Source organism: Mytilus californianus, unplaced genomic scaffold (assembly GCF_021869535.1).
Source record: "Mytilus californianus isolate M0D057914Y unplaced genomic scaffold, xbMytCali1.0.p SCAF_11, whole genome shotgun sequence".
NCBI classification, from domain to species: domain Eukaryota; kingdom Metazoa; phylum Mollusca; class Bivalvia; order Mytilida; family Mytilidae; genus Mytilus; species Mytilus californianus.
This window is the reverse complement of record NW_026262593.1, coordinates 71,423,729-71,445,027: the sequence shown is the minus strand read 5'-3', so window position 1 is coordinate 71,445,027 and position 21,299 is coordinate 71,423,729. Positions and strand designations below refer to the sequence as shown.

General features: G+C 31.0%; 1 protein-coding gene across 12 annotated transcripts in view; it reads left to right on the top strand.

Moving 5' to 3' along the window:
- LOC127720635 (uncharacterized) overlaps positions 1-20,974 on the top strand; it is a 149,120-nt gene extending 128,146 nt beyond the window's left edge. For all 12 annotated transcript variants that reach the window (XM_052227339.1, XM_052227335.1, XM_052227343.1 and 9 more), the window contains 9 exons: positions 7,823-7,889; positions 10,448-10,565; positions 11,160-11,320; positions 11,826-11,904; positions 13,858-13,937; positions 15,632-15,892; positions 16,557-16,682; positions 17,620-17,772; positions 18,092-20,974. In XM_052227339.1, coding sequence (XP_052083299.1) covers positions 7,823-7,889; positions 10,448-10,565; positions 11,160-11,320; positions 11,826-11,904; positions 13,858-13,937; positions 15,632-15,892; positions 16,557-16,682; positions 17,620-17,772; positions 18,092-18,492 — 1,446 coding nt within the window. In that variant the 3' untranslated portion in view covers positions 18,493-20,974. The remainder of the gene's footprint in view (positions 1-7,822; positions 7,890-10,447; positions 10,566-11,159; positions 11,321-11,825; positions 11,905-13,857; positions 13,938-15,631; positions 15,893-16,556; positions 16,683-17,619; positions 17,773-18,091) is intronic.
- The last annotated feature ends 325 nt before the right edge of the window (positions 20,975-21,299 follow it).

The following is a 21,299-nucleotide window of genomic DNA, read 5'->3' as shown; positions in this document are numbered from 1 at the left end:
ACGTGATATATGCCGAAATGTTGTCTATTATTATCATGAATTTCAGTTTTATCATGTTTTTTTGAACGATTGAATCTTTTGTAAATTTTCATTTCTATCATTTAGTTCAAAATAATCCAAAATATTTTTTTTTAAAATACAAACAATAGTCAATAGATTCAAAATAATTCAGGTCAGGATTCAAATATAGCTCATCAAATTTGGTAAACCGTTTCCAAAAGAGCTATTTCTAGAAACGAAACAAAATTATGTATACTAGTATAGCATGTATATATGCGTGTCCTATCACAAGTCATGTTAATTTTATCTAGTTAACAAGTGTACCAGTTTAGAAATTTACATGCTCTATACATTATTTACGATGCCTTTTCAAAACAATTTGTTTCAATTTACCACGGAACAGTCATATGAATAATTAACGAATGCAGTTATCGCTTCTATTGACTTTGTAATAAAATGTAACGGAACATGAAATATATTTCCTATAAAAGAGAAAAGGCTGGCTTTCCCTTGGTAATTCGGCGTATCATTGCACGACAACTAAACGAGTGCTCCCTTGGTGAATTCGACTTGTCACTACCTATTTGCGACATTTCTAGCAATTTAAACAATTTAATTAAGATAACCAAGTTCTGCTGTAATTATATATCAACAACAATTGGAGGTTCCCTTGAGAGTCTCTTTTGAAATTCTACAAGAAAAGAATTCTATATATTTACTTTTATTTCCGGTAGGGTCATGTAATTGTGTTATCAGATACATTGTTTATGCATTTATTTAATTAGTTCTGTCCGTTTCATTTGGTTTTTTTTTTTTTTTTTAGGGGGGGGGGGGGGGTATATATATCCAATAATTTACTGGAAGTTAACTTTTTTCATTAATCGTACCATGCTTACAGACATCTTATTTTGAATAAAATAAACTCTATAGATGAGGTATGTGTAGACACCATCGTAAAACACGATGTCTTTATTATATATTTGTGATGTTTTGGTCGCTGTCTCATTGAAGTATAGTCCGTATGTGGTGTCTGTTGCAAGGGGAAAAACAAGTCTGTCCCTATCCAATATACCCTCATTTTCCTATGGCAGTCCAAATTTACCCGACCTTCGTCCCGGACGGCCTTTATTACAGGACTTACTTATTGTATTTATTGATAATGTGTTCTCGTCCTGGACATGCATGCAATATTTGCCACTGGACGTTAAGCAAACAACAATCAATCAATCATTGACGTATACACCAAATATTGTTTGTTCATTTGATACACTTGAATTTTTGCAAAGTACATAAAACGTAGAATAAAAGAATGATTGCAAAGTACATGAAACGTAGAATAAAAGAATGATTGCAAAGTCATGAAAGTACATGAAACGTAGAATTAAAGAATGATTGCAAAGTACATGAAACGTAGAATAAAAGAATTATGGCAAAGTACATGAAACGTAGAATAAAAGAATGATTGCAAAGTACATGAAACGTAGAATAAAAGAATGATTGCAAAGTCATGAAAGTAAAATGAAACGTAGAATAAAAGAATTATGGCAAAGTACACGAAACGTAGAATAAAAGAATTATGGCAAAGTACACGAAACGTAGAATAAAAGAATTATGGCAAAGTACACGAAACGTAGAATAAAAGAATTATGGCAAAGTACATGAAACGTAGAATAAAAGAATGATTGCAAAGTACATGAAACGTAGAATTAAAGAATGATTACAAAGTACATGAAACGTAGAAAAAAAGAATGTTTGCAAAGTACATGAAAGGTAGAATTTAATAAAAGAATGATTGCAAAGTATATGAAACGTAGAATAAATGTTTTTTCCGTGATCCTTGATTTCTCATGAAAACAGAGACTGATATGTTTCTTAGAATACTGAAATCGCGTGTACAATGGTGTTATATGTTTGAAAACCGATTTCAAATCAAAGTACAATCACAAGTAGATATGTTTTTAAATCGCGGCTGCATTTTTACCCGCTTGCGGCTATTCCAATGGAAGAATATTGGACTATGCATTTACCATGTTTACGGTTTTTAAAAGCCATTGATTTGCGTTCGTTATCTTATGCCTTTGGGCTTTGGAAATGAGCAGTGTTTTCGTTTTTTGGCTTTTGCGTTTATTCAGTAGTTTCATTATACGATTTTTATTAACAAAACAGATGATTTCATGTTATTCATCCCCTCAGCTATCTTTCAAATCAATATAGCCTGCTTTATTTATATCAATTTAGGCTAACATTATCAATTTAATTACTTCTTTATTCTTTTTCATCTGTTTTCTCTTGGCCGCCATTTTGGAACTGAATTGATCTTTTGCTGTTCTGTTCAAGCAAAATAACTTCCCAGAGGATATTTGAAATTACTCATTAAAAAGCAATCGAACCGTATATTTTATGATATTTACCATAAAAGTTTGAAAATTTAATGATACCATTTTAATATCAGAAAAACAAAAGATTTCCGTTGAATGATAAAAGTTCCAAATTGAATTTGATCGTGGAATTACGTATTCGGATCAGGAAAGCTCTTTCCAATCCGACATGGTAATATAAAATGATGTATGATCTTTTTGTTGCATTTTATTACGGGATAATAATACCGTGGAATGCTCTCTCAGGATTAAATTATGATCGATTTTCCCAATAAAAGGGTTATCCTCAATTTGATGGTTGTTTCAAAAAGTCAACTATAACTACATTATTTTCGCCATTTGTTGTCAGTCCGCGACAGATTCAAACGTTATTCAAACATACGTGAACTGCATGAATAAAACGCAAGCTTGAGTGTTGATTCCGCTTCTGTTTTGTTAAACACAAATTCTTGAAACCAATCTAATTTCGGTATTTATTCAAACCCTTTATACCATCATGCGAGTTTTTATAAAATTCTACTCTTGTTTCATTTTATTTTGCATGATTTCGAATATACCTTTATGGCTGTATCCTTCTGTCGATTGATTTTTTTGTCTTTTGTTGGCTTTAACCTACTCAAGTTCATAAGAATGACTATCATTGGCAGGAATATACAGGAACAAACGATATTCATTTCCAAACTATCTTCAAGTGCCATTTGAGAGGATTTTTAGTTGATGAATATGTCCATCAAAATAAACCGATTTGGATTTGAGAACTTGCCACAGAGGTAAAGCATCGATTTCTGAAACAGAATGACAAGGGATTTGCATAAAATCAGGAGAAGATAATCCCGTATATCCCGATATAATTTGCAGGGGGTGGATCAAGGGTTTCGAGAAAAAAGAAGGGTTGCGTAATTGTTCGCAATGGTATAAATAGTGGCGAGCATACCGTCGAGAAGTTTTTTCAAAGTTTACAATTTTATATCAAAAATTATATTTTTCCGATCAAAGTGGAAACATTATGTACTCTATGCCCCCATTTGAATCAGCCATTGATATGGTTTATTTCCGCATGTTTATAAGGAAAAAGTATTCAATGTTACTATATATATAGAGGGAAAGGACACTTATACAATCATATATATACACATTCTGAATATGGTTGTATATATTGAATATAACATATTTTAATGGTGAACTATGCTTGCTAGTTCATTATGACTACATGTTCTAAATAAGTATACACAAGTACTTGAAATAAGAGAATACTTAATAAGATAACCTTTATTGTGGCGATAAAATGTCGTGGGATAATTATGAATAATCCTCGTCATTTTAAAGTGACATTTAATATTAATGACTGGACAATTTCATTCGCATACATTTCATATCTCTTCCGAAACTTGATACAAAGTTTTATTATTTTTACATAGGGGAACGTCGCTGTACTTAGCTGATCTCAACATTACTAGAGTACGAAAACAAGTCAGAAGCAAGGGGCGGATTTAGGGGGGGGGGTGCTTAGGGGACAAAGTTTTATTATTGTTATATTGGGGAAAGTCGCTGAACTTAACTGATCTCAACATTACTAGAGTACGAAAACAAGTCAGAAACAAGGGGCGGATTAAGGGGGTGCTTAGGGTCCCGGCCCCCTTATGGAGCTACATATATGATAAATGCATAGACTTTTTACAAGTATCACTTTGAACATTGGCTTGCCCTTTTTCAAAATCCTGGATCCACACTTTTAAGCCAGTAAACTAGCACAGTCCCCAGAATGCTTATACAGTTATTTGCCATTTACAATCATGATCAACTTTAGCTTGTCGTATTTGAGTGTTTAAGAAAACTTTAGTGGTTAAGAAATAAAATAAATCAAATATTCATATGATGATAAAAATAAAAGGTAACTGCATTCCTGCTTTTTACCATGCATTGCTCTTCATTGCAGCGACCCAGTACTACTATCATGGGAGTGAAAGAACTGATATCAAACTATATGATTTGAGTGTCAATTTCATGAGTAACCGTTTTTGTAACTTGTATGCAATTCAGGCCCTCCCCGCGTAATCGACTTTCCGGGTAGGACTTTTAGATGCATGTCGTCACAGATTCCCGAGGTTATTCCGAAAATGATGATTTGTATAGGCAAGACATGCTATTCAAATGCTTTTGAAAATAAGAGTTGCTAGCAGATTTCAAAAGAAAGAAAAGTCTATTATATGCCTATCATAATGTAATAGAATGAAAATTTACTCATATTAAACAAGTCTTTGAAATTTAAGTTGATTAGAATTTCGGCATAGAATTTTATACACTTGACAATGAAAAGACATATTCATTAAATTTCGATCCACTTGTAATTCTATTTCGAGTATCAATATATTCTCAAAGTCAATGTAGAATACAATTAGTGACAAGAATTTCTGACACATTATTTACTTAGCTAAGGGCTGGCAGTATTTATTTTAGCATTTTCTTTTCTTCTTAGTTGAAAACGTATATGTATTTTATAATGAGTAAATATGTTTGTACCTGAGTAGGTATTAATTAAAGAATATAGATATTATTATATATAAAAGTAAAGCAAACAAACTTATATAGATATGGATCCACGATTAAATATTTGACGGGGCCGTCCTTTCATTAAACTGAAATAATATTTTTATTTCGTGAATGTGTATTGACATTGAGATCATAAGAAAATAAGCGCCACCAAGGATACAATAAATATTGAAACACTTAAGTCTGTTAGTGAATAAGACTTCAGAAAAAAAAAGAAAAAATGTGGCTTCTCCCTAACTAAAAGTTCAGCAATAGGTTCATACAGGGCTGTGTTGTATTTAAATATTTAAATGTTAATTGAGACTTTCTAATTTCCAGAGAGGAGAAAATAGTGTTTATTTTTATGAAACCTTTGAACAGATTTTGTAGATGTGTTGTATTCAAATATTTAATTGTTCGTTGAGACTTTCTATAATTTCCAGAGATAGAAAATATTGTTTATTTTTATGAAACCTTTGAAAAGGTTTAGTTGAATACGGTTTCTTTTCCTTTCAACAATCCCCTTTCAACGTTGCTATGGTAACGATTAAACTAACTAGAGAAGTTAGGAGTCTAAATATATTTACAGGAACGTGTTGTGAAACAATGACTTTCCAACTATCATTACGTAATTGTAGTCACGTGATTGCGACCTGCACTGTGACATGAAATACTCTCTAACCAAAAACCATTTCTATTCTCTAATATGGTAATGAGCCATTGTTTATCTAAATTGACTATATCTGTCCCAGGGGTTATTTTAGTTTAATCAGGTTCCATTTTATCCTGAAATGTTTTGTTTAGCATAAACTGTTCTTCAAAATAGAAATCAATAAATCCTACTTTTTATTCTTAAATAATTAGAAGTTGTCGACATGGAGTTCTACAAGCACGAAACAAAGACATTTACAAACATTGTTCGTGTGATTTCAATAAATGCAGTCTTTGAATAGATCTAAAAGAAAACTTCAAAAATGAGTCAATATTAAGTTTTCTAAACAAAGACGCAGTGCATGGTTGTCATTGCCTACGTAGTTTCTAAATGTCGGATACAATTCTGGAACTTCCGGAAACAAGTGAAAAACTGTCAATTAAAGATTTGGCACGTCCTTTGGTTAAATTGTGACTTTTAACAGAAGAAAAATACAAATAAAAAGCAAGAATTTGAAAGTTAGCACTGTTTAAGCGTGTACGGGACACGCTTATTTTTGGGTCAGTGGTACACTGCATATACCATTTCATTTTATATCAAGAACGGCTCAATTGCATCAAGTGTTTTCAGCATCTTAAAAAGATTAGAAACATCCCACCGCGAGATTTACACGTCAATAATTTTCTTAAAACAGGTCTCTATTAGAAAGTTGATTTTCAATCAAAGAGGTTAGGACTTGAAAAAAAAAATGTATGAAAGACAACATTTTGAAAATATGTTGTTTAAGCTATAGAAGTAAAAAAACATTTGATTTTTTACAAAGCATGCCATGAAAAAAAAATTTTCAGCATTACGACTTAAAGGTACAAGAAAGCACTGTGTATGCTTCATAGTTGCATGTACCCACCCAAGAAAAAACTTCAAAGATATCGTTTACTATATGATGTAGCGTCTACATGACATATAGAATCCAGATAGCGTCAATGTTTTACATGTAACGACTCATACATTGATCTCATCTTAGACACAAAAACTATTTAGTTTCGGATAAAACCCAAACAACAGATTTTTGTAATAAAATCCGTTATTCAGCGATTTAAGCATGCCGTAAAATCTTGTGTTTTTAAAGTACACATATGGTCGCTTTATTAACGTTTTCAGACGTATTAAGGATTTTGAACTATAGTATTGTCAAATGTCTACATTGTTATAAGAAAAAAGACGACTTTTAAAGCTTTAGAAATACGATGTATAATTCCTTTATAATTTCAAGTATTTCATCCTATTATACTAGTGATTTGCCCACTTAGTATGGATAAATGAAGTTTAAAATTATTTTGTAATCTAACTGCCATTGCTTTGTTTCGATTTTGTAATTCAAACTGTGTCAATTGGTGTATATGTTACTTTGGGTACACCAAATAAATAAATTGTGTATTGGTGTATGTGTTATATGGGTACACCAAATAAATAAATTGTGTGTATTGGTGTATGCGTTGTATGAGTACACCAAATAAATAAATTGATCTTCTGACTCGATCCTTCAAAAAGATGAAGAAAAGGAGTTCGTATAAATCGTTTCATTTCATTTTGCACTATTTTATCAAATCTGCTATTTTCTAATAAAAAAGTAATCCCTCGCTCCACCAAACACAATCCGGATAATATCAAAATGAAAGCGTAATAACCTGTAATGCCTGTACCATGTCAGGAATATGACAGTTGTTTTCCATTCGTTTGATGTGTTTTAGATTTTGATTGTGCCATTTGATAAGGACTTTCCGTTTTGAATTTTCCTTGGAGTTCGGTATTTTTGTTATTATACTTTTTAGCCTGCGTATTAATCGAAGATCATAATATCGCTCGCCCTTTCTTATCTTATGCGAGGAAATCGTAAAAAATACCAATAAATTAATTTAGACTGGGCTTTATTTCCACAAGAATATTCCGTCATCTCTATAGTAGATGAAAATGCAAGAGTCTTAATTTCACAAAGGGGACTTTACATTTACATATTTTGTTTTGTTATGCTAAAGAATAAACAGCCCAAAACCTTACTGTCCTTCCAAGTATACAGACTCTGAGAGTTATTTCTTTTCTTTTATTCAAACCCTGGGAATTATTTGTGAAAATACTGTACTGTATATGTATTGTAGGAAATACCATCTTGTTGGAAATACTATATTACTAGTATTGTAGAAAATACCATATTGTAGAAAATACTATATTGTTGGAAATACTGAATATTTTTCTTTCTTTTCAGTTTGGTCCATCAATAGGTGGTGTACATTCGGCAGAATGCAAAGCCGACTTGAAAGAATGCTCCCCTGGTAAGTTACGTCTTTTTCGTAATGTCAATTGTATGACTTTAGTGTTGTAACGATTACCTCCGATGATCGATTACTCATCTTTAAAAGCTAGACGATGCTTAAAATCGATGATGTTTCCAATAACCGAGATAGTTGAAAGTTCATCGGATGTGTCGTGTCAAACTTAACTAATTTCTATTTTTCATTTCATTATTATTATTATTATTATCATTATCATTATCATTATCATTATTATTATTGTTATTGTTATTATATTTTGCATTATAACGTGTAAGATAAATAATTCAAAGTAAGTATAATTGATTACTTATCGACTTTACAACCCCCGATTATTTCCGATAATCGATCATCGCCTTGTGTCCGATTGTCCCAACACTAAATAAACAGTGAATCGGTACATGTATATTACAGATATTTTAAAGGTTCTTTCGTATATCGACATTTCTAGAGGATATATATCTATCGTTCTGATTACGTGTTAGATTAGTTGAACTTTCTATAATTGCACGTGAAATTTCGGTCATATCTAAGGAAAATGTTGAACGTAAGCAATACATTTCAATGTTTTTGCCAGATAAATGTTCATTTTCTACGAAAATAAAGTTTAGAAAATCATTATGAAGAGCAGTTAACTAATTCCCTCTTCATCTGAAAATCATTATGAAAACGGAATTGGCTTTCGACTTGGGAAAACATTTATGAGTTTTCAATTTCTTATAATTAGACAACGAGGAAATTGAGCCAAAGGATATAATACATTATATTCAAGCATCTTACTGACTTTAAGCTTTTTCAAAGCCTCGTAGTGAGATAATTAAAAGAGATGACCTTTTCACTTTCTTATCTGGTAAAGAAAATATTGATTCAAAATATCATTGCAAAACTCATACAATCCAATTAAGTAGGAATCTTCCTATTGCCTTTTCTCCAATTTGGTTGATTGGTTCAAGTGTCAATATTCATGGCAGCCATCATTCCGCGTGAGAAAACAGCAGACGATTGAGGTCCCGGATCGAGTATTTACTGTAACAAAACAGAATTGCACAGTGAAAATAGAATTTGTAACAAAATAAGCAAAATCGATACGAAACATCCATTAGTTTATGCAAATGTAAAGAATAACCAAACTTTGATGCCAGATAAAGTCAATAGATCGTTTTTCAAGATGTCCGAACAACAGCCATTCTTACGGCTACATTATTCATCTTTTATAAACTCTACGCTTTCATTCAGTTACAAAGATGTTCTGGAATGAATTTATTATGTTTTTTTTAACGATTTGACTTTGACGGATGCTTCGTATGTTGTACATTTTGTTACGGTACTTATTGATTTATTTAAACCAACACTATATATCCCTTGTCAGTTCCTTAATTTTGTTCATACTCAGTATTGAAAACCTCTTTCAAAACCGCGATGTATGAGGGTATGGATGGGGGAGGGGTGTCCTTTATTTATAATTTCTTTAATTGTTTTGGTCATTTTTCTATATTCTTGAAATTTTTTGCTCATTTTTCTCTATTCTTTATATTTACGCACCCCATTATTCTCTTAATATTTATTTTTTGGGCCTATTTTTCCCTATACTTTATTTTTTTACCCATTTTTCTCCAGTATTGGTCAATTATTCTCTATTCTGTAAACCCCATCCAGGCCCTCATGTATGGTTCTGAATGAAACACAAAGAATCCAAGTTCTTTTAAGTTTAAACGTAAAAGACTACAACTTTTATAGATATGAAAGAAATCACGGTATCAGTTCGTAAATGCCTTCATTTTCTAGTTTTATCAAATTTGTTTTAATCGTTATAAAAGTTGGGACAATAAAAAAGATAATGAACCGGCAGTTGAAACAAAAATCTCTTTCTTCTCATGCAAAATTTATTATGCTTTTTATCACGATTAAAAAACACGGCTTGAATTTAATAAGAATTCCTTGCTATCTTTGTATTAAGGTTTCTTTTGCGGAGAAAATCAATACTTCCTGCAGCTAATACAGATTTCATGATTACGGAAAGTAAAATGACAAAAAGTCATTCAATGATAACTATTTTATATCATTTGAGTCCTAATAGAAACAGATTGTTATCACCCCCCGGGGAATAGCAATAACGAAATAAAACACGATGCGGGCGATTCTTCAATATGAAATAAAGTCACATTAAAAAAAACCACAGCCGTGTGTTTTCTGTCCAAAGTCAAAACTCCAACTAAAGGGACGACTATTTAATATTCGGGTAAGGGGAGATAGGGGACAGGGGACAGGAAGATACTATCCGGGTTGATCATTTATTTTCATCTGCTTAATCTGCATGATTATTTTTTCCGCCTTAAAATTTATTTTCATTTTTGAACACATTTGTTTCCTGCTTTTTGTGTTTCAGAATATTCATTTTCCTCCTGGCTTGTGCAAAATTATTTATTTTCATTTCTTACCAGGCCAAGTTATTCATTTTCAAAATCATCTGTTCTGAAGGAAAAGTCAAACCTGAGCAAAATGTTCATCGTCTCCAGTAACACTGGTACTGTATTTGTTATGACCCTGTTATATTCTTACAGGACACGAAATGCTCAAATGCAAAGGAACAGGAACAGATCTGAAATACTACTGTCAGCAATGTAGTGACACGGCTTTCCAACCGAACGCCAACAGATATGGTGACCGGTGTCGGTTGAGGTAAGTAAAATATCCGAACGGGATCATATTGAGAAAGAGAAAGATTATTAAAAAGTAAATATGAAGAAAGAATATAGACTTGAGACTTGTGCTTTTTTGTTGAATTTCTTCATATCGCACAATTATTTGTTAAAATTTTTAAAAAATGGTTACAGATTAAAACAAGATCACTAAATAAATGCCATTATCGGCAATTTGTACATTTTCCCTTTGATGTTACTGTCTAATATTTTTAATATCATGGACAGGACTTGATACTCGAAAATATTAGGCATTGACATCATGTATCAGTGCAGCAACGTCACGTCCGCGTCAATTTATTAATGAAATGCACGCGACTTCATCCATACAACCGAACAACTATCCCAACGTTTTGTACACGTAAAAGTAGTTTTACTGACTATTTCATCTTACTTCATATTCTCAACCAAAAAAACATACAGTTAAGACACATTGCCAATAAAAAGAATAATAGCATTTAATTTTTTGATACGGACTTCATCAGCTCGCCCTAGCGGACTCGCTTGATATTCTTGCCGATAAAGTTAGTATCAAAACAAAAATGCCATTATTCTATATATATTATAATTTCAGAAAGGCATGTCTCAACCAGTTCATGCGTTACAGAGATTATGGCAGCACAACGCGTGATGCCATGTGTAAATGTGAGCCTGGCTACCATTTTGAATCAACAGATCAACGAGCATGCGTACAAAACAATTACTGTGATAGAGGTTATGGACAAACAGATTATGGTAAGAGTAAAGAAATGCTCAATGCCTTCTCTTTTCCCTTAATTTAAAAAAAAAATTGTAGCTTGTGAAAGGAATTAAAATCAGCAAATGAAGACATATGTCATTAAATAATTAATCAAATGATAATCGTAGAACACTGAGGTCCAATTCAATTTTAAAAGCCTGAGAGGGTACAAACTGTTGGAATTGAATGCCCTCATTACCGAGTGATTGACCAGATCCTTCTAACTGAAATCTCGATCCTGCTTTGCATGTGTCACCCTTCGTGTGACTTCAAACAATTAAAATTAGAGCACATGTGATAACTGGGTTGGACGATAATTGTTTCTAATAAGTCGATATTTTATAATAGTAATAATAATCATAGTATTGAATTTATCAAAAAATTGGGTCTTTATTCAATAAAGATTATGATGAACATAGAAAATATAAAGTTCTTACGAATACTTTGCTCTTGTGAGCAACACATATTGAAATATCCTACAACTTGATAATATTTTTACAGGTTCCTGTGAGCGTTGTGTTGTAGGCAGTACATATTCAGACAAAAAAGACAAACTCCAAAGATGTAAGACAGTTACAAAGTAAGTTAAATTTGACAACTGGGTTTTAAATAAACATATTTCAGTGTTAAGTTTGTATGATTTTGCCATCCAACTACTGATGCGCCATTTACAGACGAAACGCGCGTCTTGTGTTACAAATTATTAGCCTGGTATATTTGATGAGTTTTTACCACAACCAAACCTCTTTTCCTTATTTTTAATTAAATTATTACTGCATTTGGTAGACATTTTAGAAAAATTTGGAAAATGTTTATTCACAAAGCAATCATCATGTATCTTGAATTGCACATTAAAAAACAATAAGTCAGATTGTTAAATTTCGTTTTTTTTTTATAGACGCCAGTGAAATGATTTTAATAGTACATGTCTTCGACTGCATGTATACACTTTGGGAGGGGGTAATTTCTATTTAAATTCAAGTTAAGCTTTATTCTACAGGTAAACATAAGAAAGGTTAAAAAATCTGTGCAAAATTTGTTTCCAAAAGGGTGAAAATGCTACATAATAAACTATTCATCTTGACTTTCCTTCTTAAAACATTTTTGCATTTAGTTTCCATATATAATCGGCAATTGTTGTTCAATTAAAATTATGTAAAAAATATCAAAGAAAAACTGTAAGCTCTAAATAAAAAAATAACCTGTGTTAATCTTCTATGAAATTAATACTTCAAAGGAAAAAAAAAGATGAAATAAAAAAAAATGTTGAGGATCAGCCCGTCCTAGTTTCTCAATCTTTAGAATAGTGTAAATTGTATTAGGATGGTGTTAGATAAGGGTTTTAAATTCTGTAAACTGTAAATTTTTATAGTTAAATTTTCAACCTGTTACATTGTTATTTTAAGACAAGAAAAGACTTGATATTGGTTTTATGTTTAACAAAGTATTTAAAAGAATGAATTGATGTTTATTCTTAATGGCAATTTCAATACAAAGCTTTCATTAACATCTTTCTGATTCATTTAACTTGAAATATTTTTTTGAATGGATCAAAGTCAAACATTTGATGAAATAATATGAAAACCTTTGATCAATGCTTTAAGTCTACATAGATAAATAAATGAATCAACTACAATATGGTATATACTTTATATAAATAATAATTCCTAGGGATTAAGAAAACAAAACCTACAGTAGAACTTATTTAAATATAATTAATTATTTTGATAAAAATTCCCTTATATGGGAATATCTTTCATTTATTGCTTTTCCTTACAAATCTTTCTTAAAAAAAAAACAGGTTTGAAGATGTATTACACAAAAATGTTGTTACGTTCTTTGAAAGGAGATTATTGTTCTGATAATCTGATTTGAAAAGACCGAGACACTTTACCAAGTGCCTGGAAAAAAATCACCTCGACTATTTTAACTGTGCGTAGCTTTCAAAGAAATCTAACATATAAAGTATGTTCGACTTAGATTTGTATTATCCGTGATTTACATTGATCTGCAAGATTCCATTCTAAACTTTTGAAATCTTTTAAAACTGGTGAAACGTAGTTTTCTTTGTTTATAATGATTCATTGCCAGACCTTTAAAACGTAATAGACAAACAACATTTATTCTGTTTCAATCTTGACACGTGTAGTCCACCATGAAAGTGGAAAAGAAGGTAAAAGTATAAAACAAAAGATACCTGTCAATTTATGTCAGAGAAATTCTATTTACATCTATATTGAAGAAAGAAAATAAAATTTATTTTGTTTTGCAGTCAAAAAGAAAAAAAAACTGATGAATTGGCTTAAAAACAAACTTTCTAAAATACAAATGTTTTATATATATTTCAAGAATCCAAAAAAAAAAAGTATTGTTGAAAAAAAGTTTATTCATTTGCCAGGATAAACATTAACATAACTCCATTTGCTGCAGTTAAAAGAAAGATTTCAACTAATCGTTAGAATATCATAACACATGTTGGAGAACGAAAGCGTATTTTATCAATTTCTACTCACGTTTTTCTTTTATGTTTCAGCTGTGAAAAAGATAAAAGATGTACTATAAAACGAAGTAATGGAACTGGTGATAACGTCTGTAGTACATACAGAGTCAAAAGTAAATACCTTCTTTGTTTTTTCTTCTTTCTATCATTTTTTACTCTTATAAAACCATTAATGAATTGGTTTTCTGTATAAGAATAAGAATATTTATCGTCCAAATTAAGGGCCCTTATTGGGCAGCGTGTCATTTATACACACGAAACAATACACTATGATTTGTAACAAAAAAAACATATTTTTACGTTGAAATGAAATATTAAATGTTCATATAGTTATAGAGCTACATATATTTCTTCATCTTATATATTATGTACATTTTATTTCAGGAAACCATACCATAAAATCATTATAAGGATAATCGTCATTACACATATTAATATACGTTTCGTCTAACATCTAGACTTATATGTATATTTATATATACTAATATTCGTCTATAAATAAAGATTTTGAACTTTGAAAACGTATGCTACAATTTGCCGTTTCAGAATCTAAAGGACTATGGGTAATTTTACTGTTCGTACGTCACGTCATTGGTTGGATTTCAATTGTTTATGACGTTCTTAACCAATAACGACGCTTTGGTGTACACTTTTGAAAATATTACCCAGAATACAGTAGATTCCGAAAGGGCGAATTTCCGGCCACATCGATTTTGATTTACACTACTGACTTGATTTTACTTCAAAATTGATATTTGAACGTCAATAAACTACTGTTGCATTAATTTGAACCTTTGAAAAAGATGCATATTTTAAACATGTGTAAGATTTAAAATGTGGAAGATATATTTTAGCTTTTGATTTTACCATTTGATAAGGGACTTTCCGTTTTGAATTTGCCTTAGAGTTCGGTATTTTTGCTATTTTACTTTTTACTTGTCAAGAATTTTGCCTTTTACTGTCGGTCTAGATGATATTTTTTGCCGTGATTTACCCAGTGTCATAGTATTCAGGGCTACGACCATACCCCGGTAAATACATTACATTGGATTATTTTGGTTTGGCACAACACCTAGGTCGTGTTCAAATAAAGGACTAGTGAAAGAGGGACGAAAAATACCAGAGGGACAGTCAAACTCATAGATCGAAAACAAACTGACAACGCAATGGCCAAAAATAAAAAGACAAACAGACAAATAATAGTACAGATGACACAACATAGAAAACTAAAGACTAAGCAACACGAACCCCACCAAAAACTGGGGGGTGATCTCAGGTGCTCCGGAAGGGTAAGCAGATCCTGCTCCACATGTGGCACCCGTCGTGTTGCTTATTTTATTACAAATCCGGTAAATAGTCTGACTCGGTAAGTCACATTCGTGAAAAGGGAATGGTATTGTAGTTACGACATAAGGAACATATCCGATATCATCTGTGAAACGGTTATTCCATAACGGTCAACCAACTCGTGATGACTGGGAAAATGCAAACCGATGCTTCGAACTGTTAAAAGTAAAATAACAAAAATACCGATCTCCAAGGAAAATCAAAACGGAAAGTCCCTTATTAAATGGCAAACTCAAAATCTCAAACACATCAAACGAATGAAACACAAGTTTACTATCACATTCCCGACTTGGAATAGGCATTTCCTTATGTAGAAAATGGTGGATTAAACCTGTTTTTTTACCTAGCTAAACCTCTCACTTGTATGACAGTCGCATAGAATTCCGACTCAACTGAATGGATCAGTTCAATTTGAAAAATTAAATATGAAAAATTAAATAATAAATTTTAATATTTTCAGATCCGTCTAAAGACTGTGCAAATCCACCACCTGTACATGCAAGAAATGAACAAAATGGCGGACTATCTGAAGGCGCCATTGCTGGAATTGTATTAGGTGTCCTGGCGATCATTGTAATTGTCGTCCTCTTGTTCCTATTTCTACTGCACAGGCGGCGAAAAGCACGTGCTAAGAATGACCAGATTGATCCAGATCATTTGGAACGGTTAGCATCACAAATAGTGGAAAGGTCTGCAAAAGAAGAACCATATCGAAGAAAAGGTATGCACAGATAAATAATCAAATTTACACCTCCGTGTGATTGTTACAAAATTTGTTTTATATAAGTTTCTTCTTAATATTTGTATTTTGTTTGTCACAAGCTGTACTTTATATACTTTCAGACAATAAATGTAATTATTTAAATATAGAAAATTTCCTACATTTATCATTCTTTATTTTATTTTATTTTTTTTAATTCCTGAAGACCTCCCCCTTCTCATTTTTTTAAACTATCGTTTTGCATTATTAATGACATCATTTAACTAAATCAGGAAAACGCCCCAAGGAATATAGTTTATACTTACAGTGAAAACTTTCGTTGACTTAACAAATCATCTATCAAGACAATGAGTGAAAAATTAAATTAAAAAAAGAAAAAAATATATTTTTCCCTGATTACTAGAATCATATATCAATTTGATGTTTTTTTTTTGTCAGATCATTAATCTTCCTTCCTTTTATATAATATTGACCAAGCGTTGATAATTGATTTTGGTGCCTGTTGTTAACGATCTCTCAAGGAACTGTTGTGGCTAGTTTATCAATTAAGCATAGTTCATCAATCTTGATATCTGAATTTGTTCAGAGTTGTAATTGACTTGGATACAAACTGGGAGCCTGTAGTTTATTATCATTCTAATGTCTTAATCTATTCTTGTTTAAGTGTTGACAGCATCCATGAGAGAAATAGAGGATAACATTAACAAACAGATATGGTCGTTACCACAAGAATTATTCCGGAATCATTTTCAAGATGCTAAATATGAACTAGTGGTTGAAAAATATAAAGGTATGGTTACATTGTATAAAAGAGATATTATCAAAACCCTTAGGCCTTCTTAGAGACTTGAAACTCGGACATTTGTCTTATTTTACAGATATCCCAATAACGGATTTTACAAGATGAACACGATGGTTGTCACTCTTTAAGTAGGAACAACGGACCCTTCAACACATCCGAATTCACTCATGCGGAGCAGTTTCAACATGATTAAGTAGTCTCATATCAATTAAATGATATGCAAAAAGATGGAATCACTGCGTTATGAGTTGAAATTCTCTATTCAATCCCATTATTTCAACTTTCTAATGAATTTTTCATTTTTTTTTGTTCAGTTGATCTTTTCCTAACTCTGTTAATACAAAAACAAAATTCTAAGGGGACAATAAAACAGGATAGAAGAAAGACAGACGAATCACTGTCCAAAATTAAACAGACCAGAAGACAAACTACAGCTACAGTAAACTCAATATTGAGCAACGACTACACAACAAAAAGTCAGAAAAAAGTAAAATAACAAAAATACCGAACTCCAAGGAAAATTAAAAAACGGAAAGTCCCTTATCAAATGGCAAAATCAAAAGCTCAAACACATCAAACGAATGGAAAACAACTGTCATATTCCTGACTTGGTGCAGGCATTTCCTTATGTAGAAAATGGTGGATTAAATCAGAACTGTTCCTGCTACACTTGGATATAAAACAAAAACTGTTCCATTTATGAATTGATTATGGCATAGCATTTCAAGCCAATATTGTCCCATAATTCTTCACCAGATACACTATTTTTCTGCAGCAACAGTATGTAATGTCAAACACCCAATCAAACAACAAAACCGAGTATTGTGTATGCACTGGTAGATTCCTCTGTTATTCGGACTATTCCTCGAGAACAGCGAGGGTACAGTGGAATACTTATTAAACACATGAATTGTTGTATTTTCAGACAAAGATCACAAATATGCCATCAATGGTTACATGCAGGATTGGCGGGAATGGCGAGAGGAGGCTGGTGATGCTGTCCAAGAACTGTTTGCTTGCCTGAAAAAGGTCAAACGGGAAGACATCATTTATAAAATATGTAGCAAATTTAGAGAAGGTAATTGAAAATTTGGTGTCTTGTTTGGTTAACTTGAGTTTTTGGTTGACGTCTCATTTGCGTTGAATCAACATCTCCTTTACATATTGTTCAATTTGAATTGTTATGGGTTAGACATTACAAAAATTGATATCTTTCCAAATAATGTTAGAATATTTAGGGGAAGTTGAAAACATTATATATATTTGTTCAAAGACCACATTTAGTTTCAGTTTCTATATATATTTTATTTATTATCAGATAATCGATTCTTGATAAAATGTACGTTAAACTTAAACTTTCTTATTGAAGTACTTTAACTTATTCCATTTCTATTTAGCTTATCCAGAAGTTGTGATTGATGCAGAAACTCAACTAGAAAATGGTGTAGTTAGCAGAAGATCAAAGCGTCAAAATAAGGAGGGGGTAATGGATGTTTTGTTTCCTTGTTGCTCAGCACAGGAGAAGTACGAAACCGAGGAAAATGAACAAGTAAAATTCATGCTTGATGATTCAAAAGATGCAGCGGCACCACCACAAACACTTGAATTTGAACCAAATGAAAAGGGCAATAACTCTAATGATTCTAATGACAATGGCGCCTTGACGCCTCAGGAAGCTGGAGATGTATATCGTGAACGTCCAACACCAAGTGCTCCTGTATTGGATGATTCAGGCAATATTCACATTATTATACCAATGAATAGGTCCGTTTCATATCCTGTTCAGGCTAGTTCATAACTGGTGCTACGACTGTTTCTATTGGTTAAAGATTAATGTGCTAATATCTATAGCGTGTTCTAAAGCTTTTGTGCTTGAACTTAATAAGGGTCAATATCAGTTCAAGCATGATTCCTTGCCTCTTTAAATGTGTTCATGAGATAAGAATTGAAACATAAAGCGGCATTTGTATATGAAATGTTCAGAATGAACTCGATAATGAAGATCAATTTCACATTTGCATTAAAAACGACTACATTGGCCAAGGGACCAAACGCAAAATCATAAAATGTTTATTGTAAGTTACAACAGACATTAGTGTTTTATATTAACTCTTGCATAAAATGCAAATTTTGTGTTGTAAATTTGACACCGTTTCATCAACAAACGGTAAACTATTCAAGGGAGACAACTCAACCTTTAACTAACATTGAAGTAATGTGTATGACAGAACTTGTGTTAGTGTATGAATAAAGACAAGAATTCCTAAATGCAGTGAACATTGGATGCGAGTTGTGATACATAAATCCTTTTCAAAAAAGGGTTTAATGCCTGTTACTTTAATTAAAGTGCTTTTATTTTTGTTTTGTAATATAGGATTTAATCTTTTATGAATAATTGTAATGTGTAGATGAAATAATAAAAGTTTTTGTGTAAAATTATTATATATATATATACTTGTGAATAAATGATATGTCTTACATTTATGAGGGGCATTTAGAAATTGGTTATAATAATTCATATTTAATTTTTGCTTTTGAGGATCGTTTATTATCAGATAATTGCAAAAGTAGACTTTTATTTACCATAGCATTCAAAACAAACATACATGTATTTGCATTCAATTATTATTTAAGTGTTCATCAAATCTTAATAGGTCATACACAACTGACACAAGCATTGTAAAAAGAAATGAAACGAAATACTGTGGTTGAGGAAGTCATATTTTGATGGATTTTTTTAGGCAAGTAATAATGTGCAGTTTAAAAACATTTTATTTCTGGTTCATAAAAATTAATAACGAAAAATCTAAAAGATTTCCAGGTTGCGTATCTATCAATTTTAAAGAAAATAAGGTCTAAAAACAATATAAGAAACGACTATTGTTTGGCTATCAAACACTCTCGATTTAATTTGACAGTAATTTCATTAAACTTATATCAATTTAGATACTAACAAACTATGTTTTGCACGAATTGAATCATTATTAAGAATAACTACATTTTTATAACATATTATTTATTTATAAGTTTTCATATTCTAAAATTTTGTAAAGCGAGCTATGAACAAGTAAAGTAGATTGTTATAGATATTGTATGTCACAAAGGTTATGATGCATCCATTTTATTCATTTGTTTAAAAACGGCAAAAAGAACACAATAATGTTTGTTTTTTTTCTCTCTTTGTCCATCATTTTTTTTTAGGTTATACATTGTAGATAGTGTTTGAATTTAAAAAAAGCAATGTTTAGTTGTCAGGTTGTTTCATAATCTCATTGAAACTGAAATAAATCTAAAAAATAGATTCTCATTGAAATTGAACTAAAATTTAAAAAAAATTAAAGAAATTGGAACTAAAATATTTGTTTTTTTGAAGAAATTGAAACTTAAATATTTTTTTTTGAAGAAATTGAAACTAAAATATTTGTTTTTAAATAGATTTTCATTGAAGTTGAAACTGGAATAAATTCATTAGTCTTTGTTGCTTATCAGTAGAAATTTAAAAAATGGTTGTTCATTTAACGAGATGCATGATGAATTCCCATGATGATTTTTTTTATTTGAGTATTTGTTTATTCGGTAAATTTTATATATATATATGTATAATGTAAATGTTCTTTTTGTGCAGTTGTTTTACAGGTTTAACAGAAATATTTTTTCTCTTTAAAAAAGATGTCAAGTTTTAATATTTTTCATGTATATCCATCATATCAGATGTTAACCACATGTAATGTATCATATATATGGTATCTTTTTTTCAATTTTTATTTTTCAAAACACTAAATGTTCGTTATCAAAATGACATAATTTTGGTTGTAACTAATTTAATTTAAGATTACATAACCAAAATGGAATCTGTTCTTTTAATTTCTATTGTTTGAAAATTTCTATATCAATTACATTAACAAACAAAAAAAACAAAATTTGCAATATTTCATATTATGTCACCAAAACAAAATGTCTAGTATATATATTTTGCAATAAAAAGCAATTAAATCTCTATAAAAATGCAATTTTTTCACAATCTTATTATTTTACAATTATCAGAAGACGGCATAATTATAAAAAAATTTGCAATATTCAATATCTGTCGGATCAGAAAAGATTTTATGATTTGCACTCTTAATTATTCAAAATTTCAAGTCCCATTTTCTTATTTGAAATCCCTATTTTCTGTGTATACATGTTATAAGTTCGATACAATGTTTTTGTCATAATTTACTTGCTATCTTTATTAAATTGCAATGTCATCTACATTTAGCTAATAAAATTATTTTGTTATACATATTCTTTATATATTTATTGTGAGACTTGTGGAAGTTTTGCAGATGCCATCTTGTAATGTCTTATCTTAATAAAATCCTGACTTTCAGAGGCACACCTCTGGTTTCAGAGTAGAGTCACGAGTTTGGTAACCGTTATGGAATAATTTTGTTACATATGACGACGGATATGTTCCAATTGTGGTAACTGCAATCCCGTTCTCTTTTCCTGTATTGAAACCAGTGATAACAATTATTATTATATCTGACGTACATGTTACTCTAATGGTTCTTTAGGTTTCAAAACTCTACTCTAATTTCAGATGAACCATGACTTTGATACCGC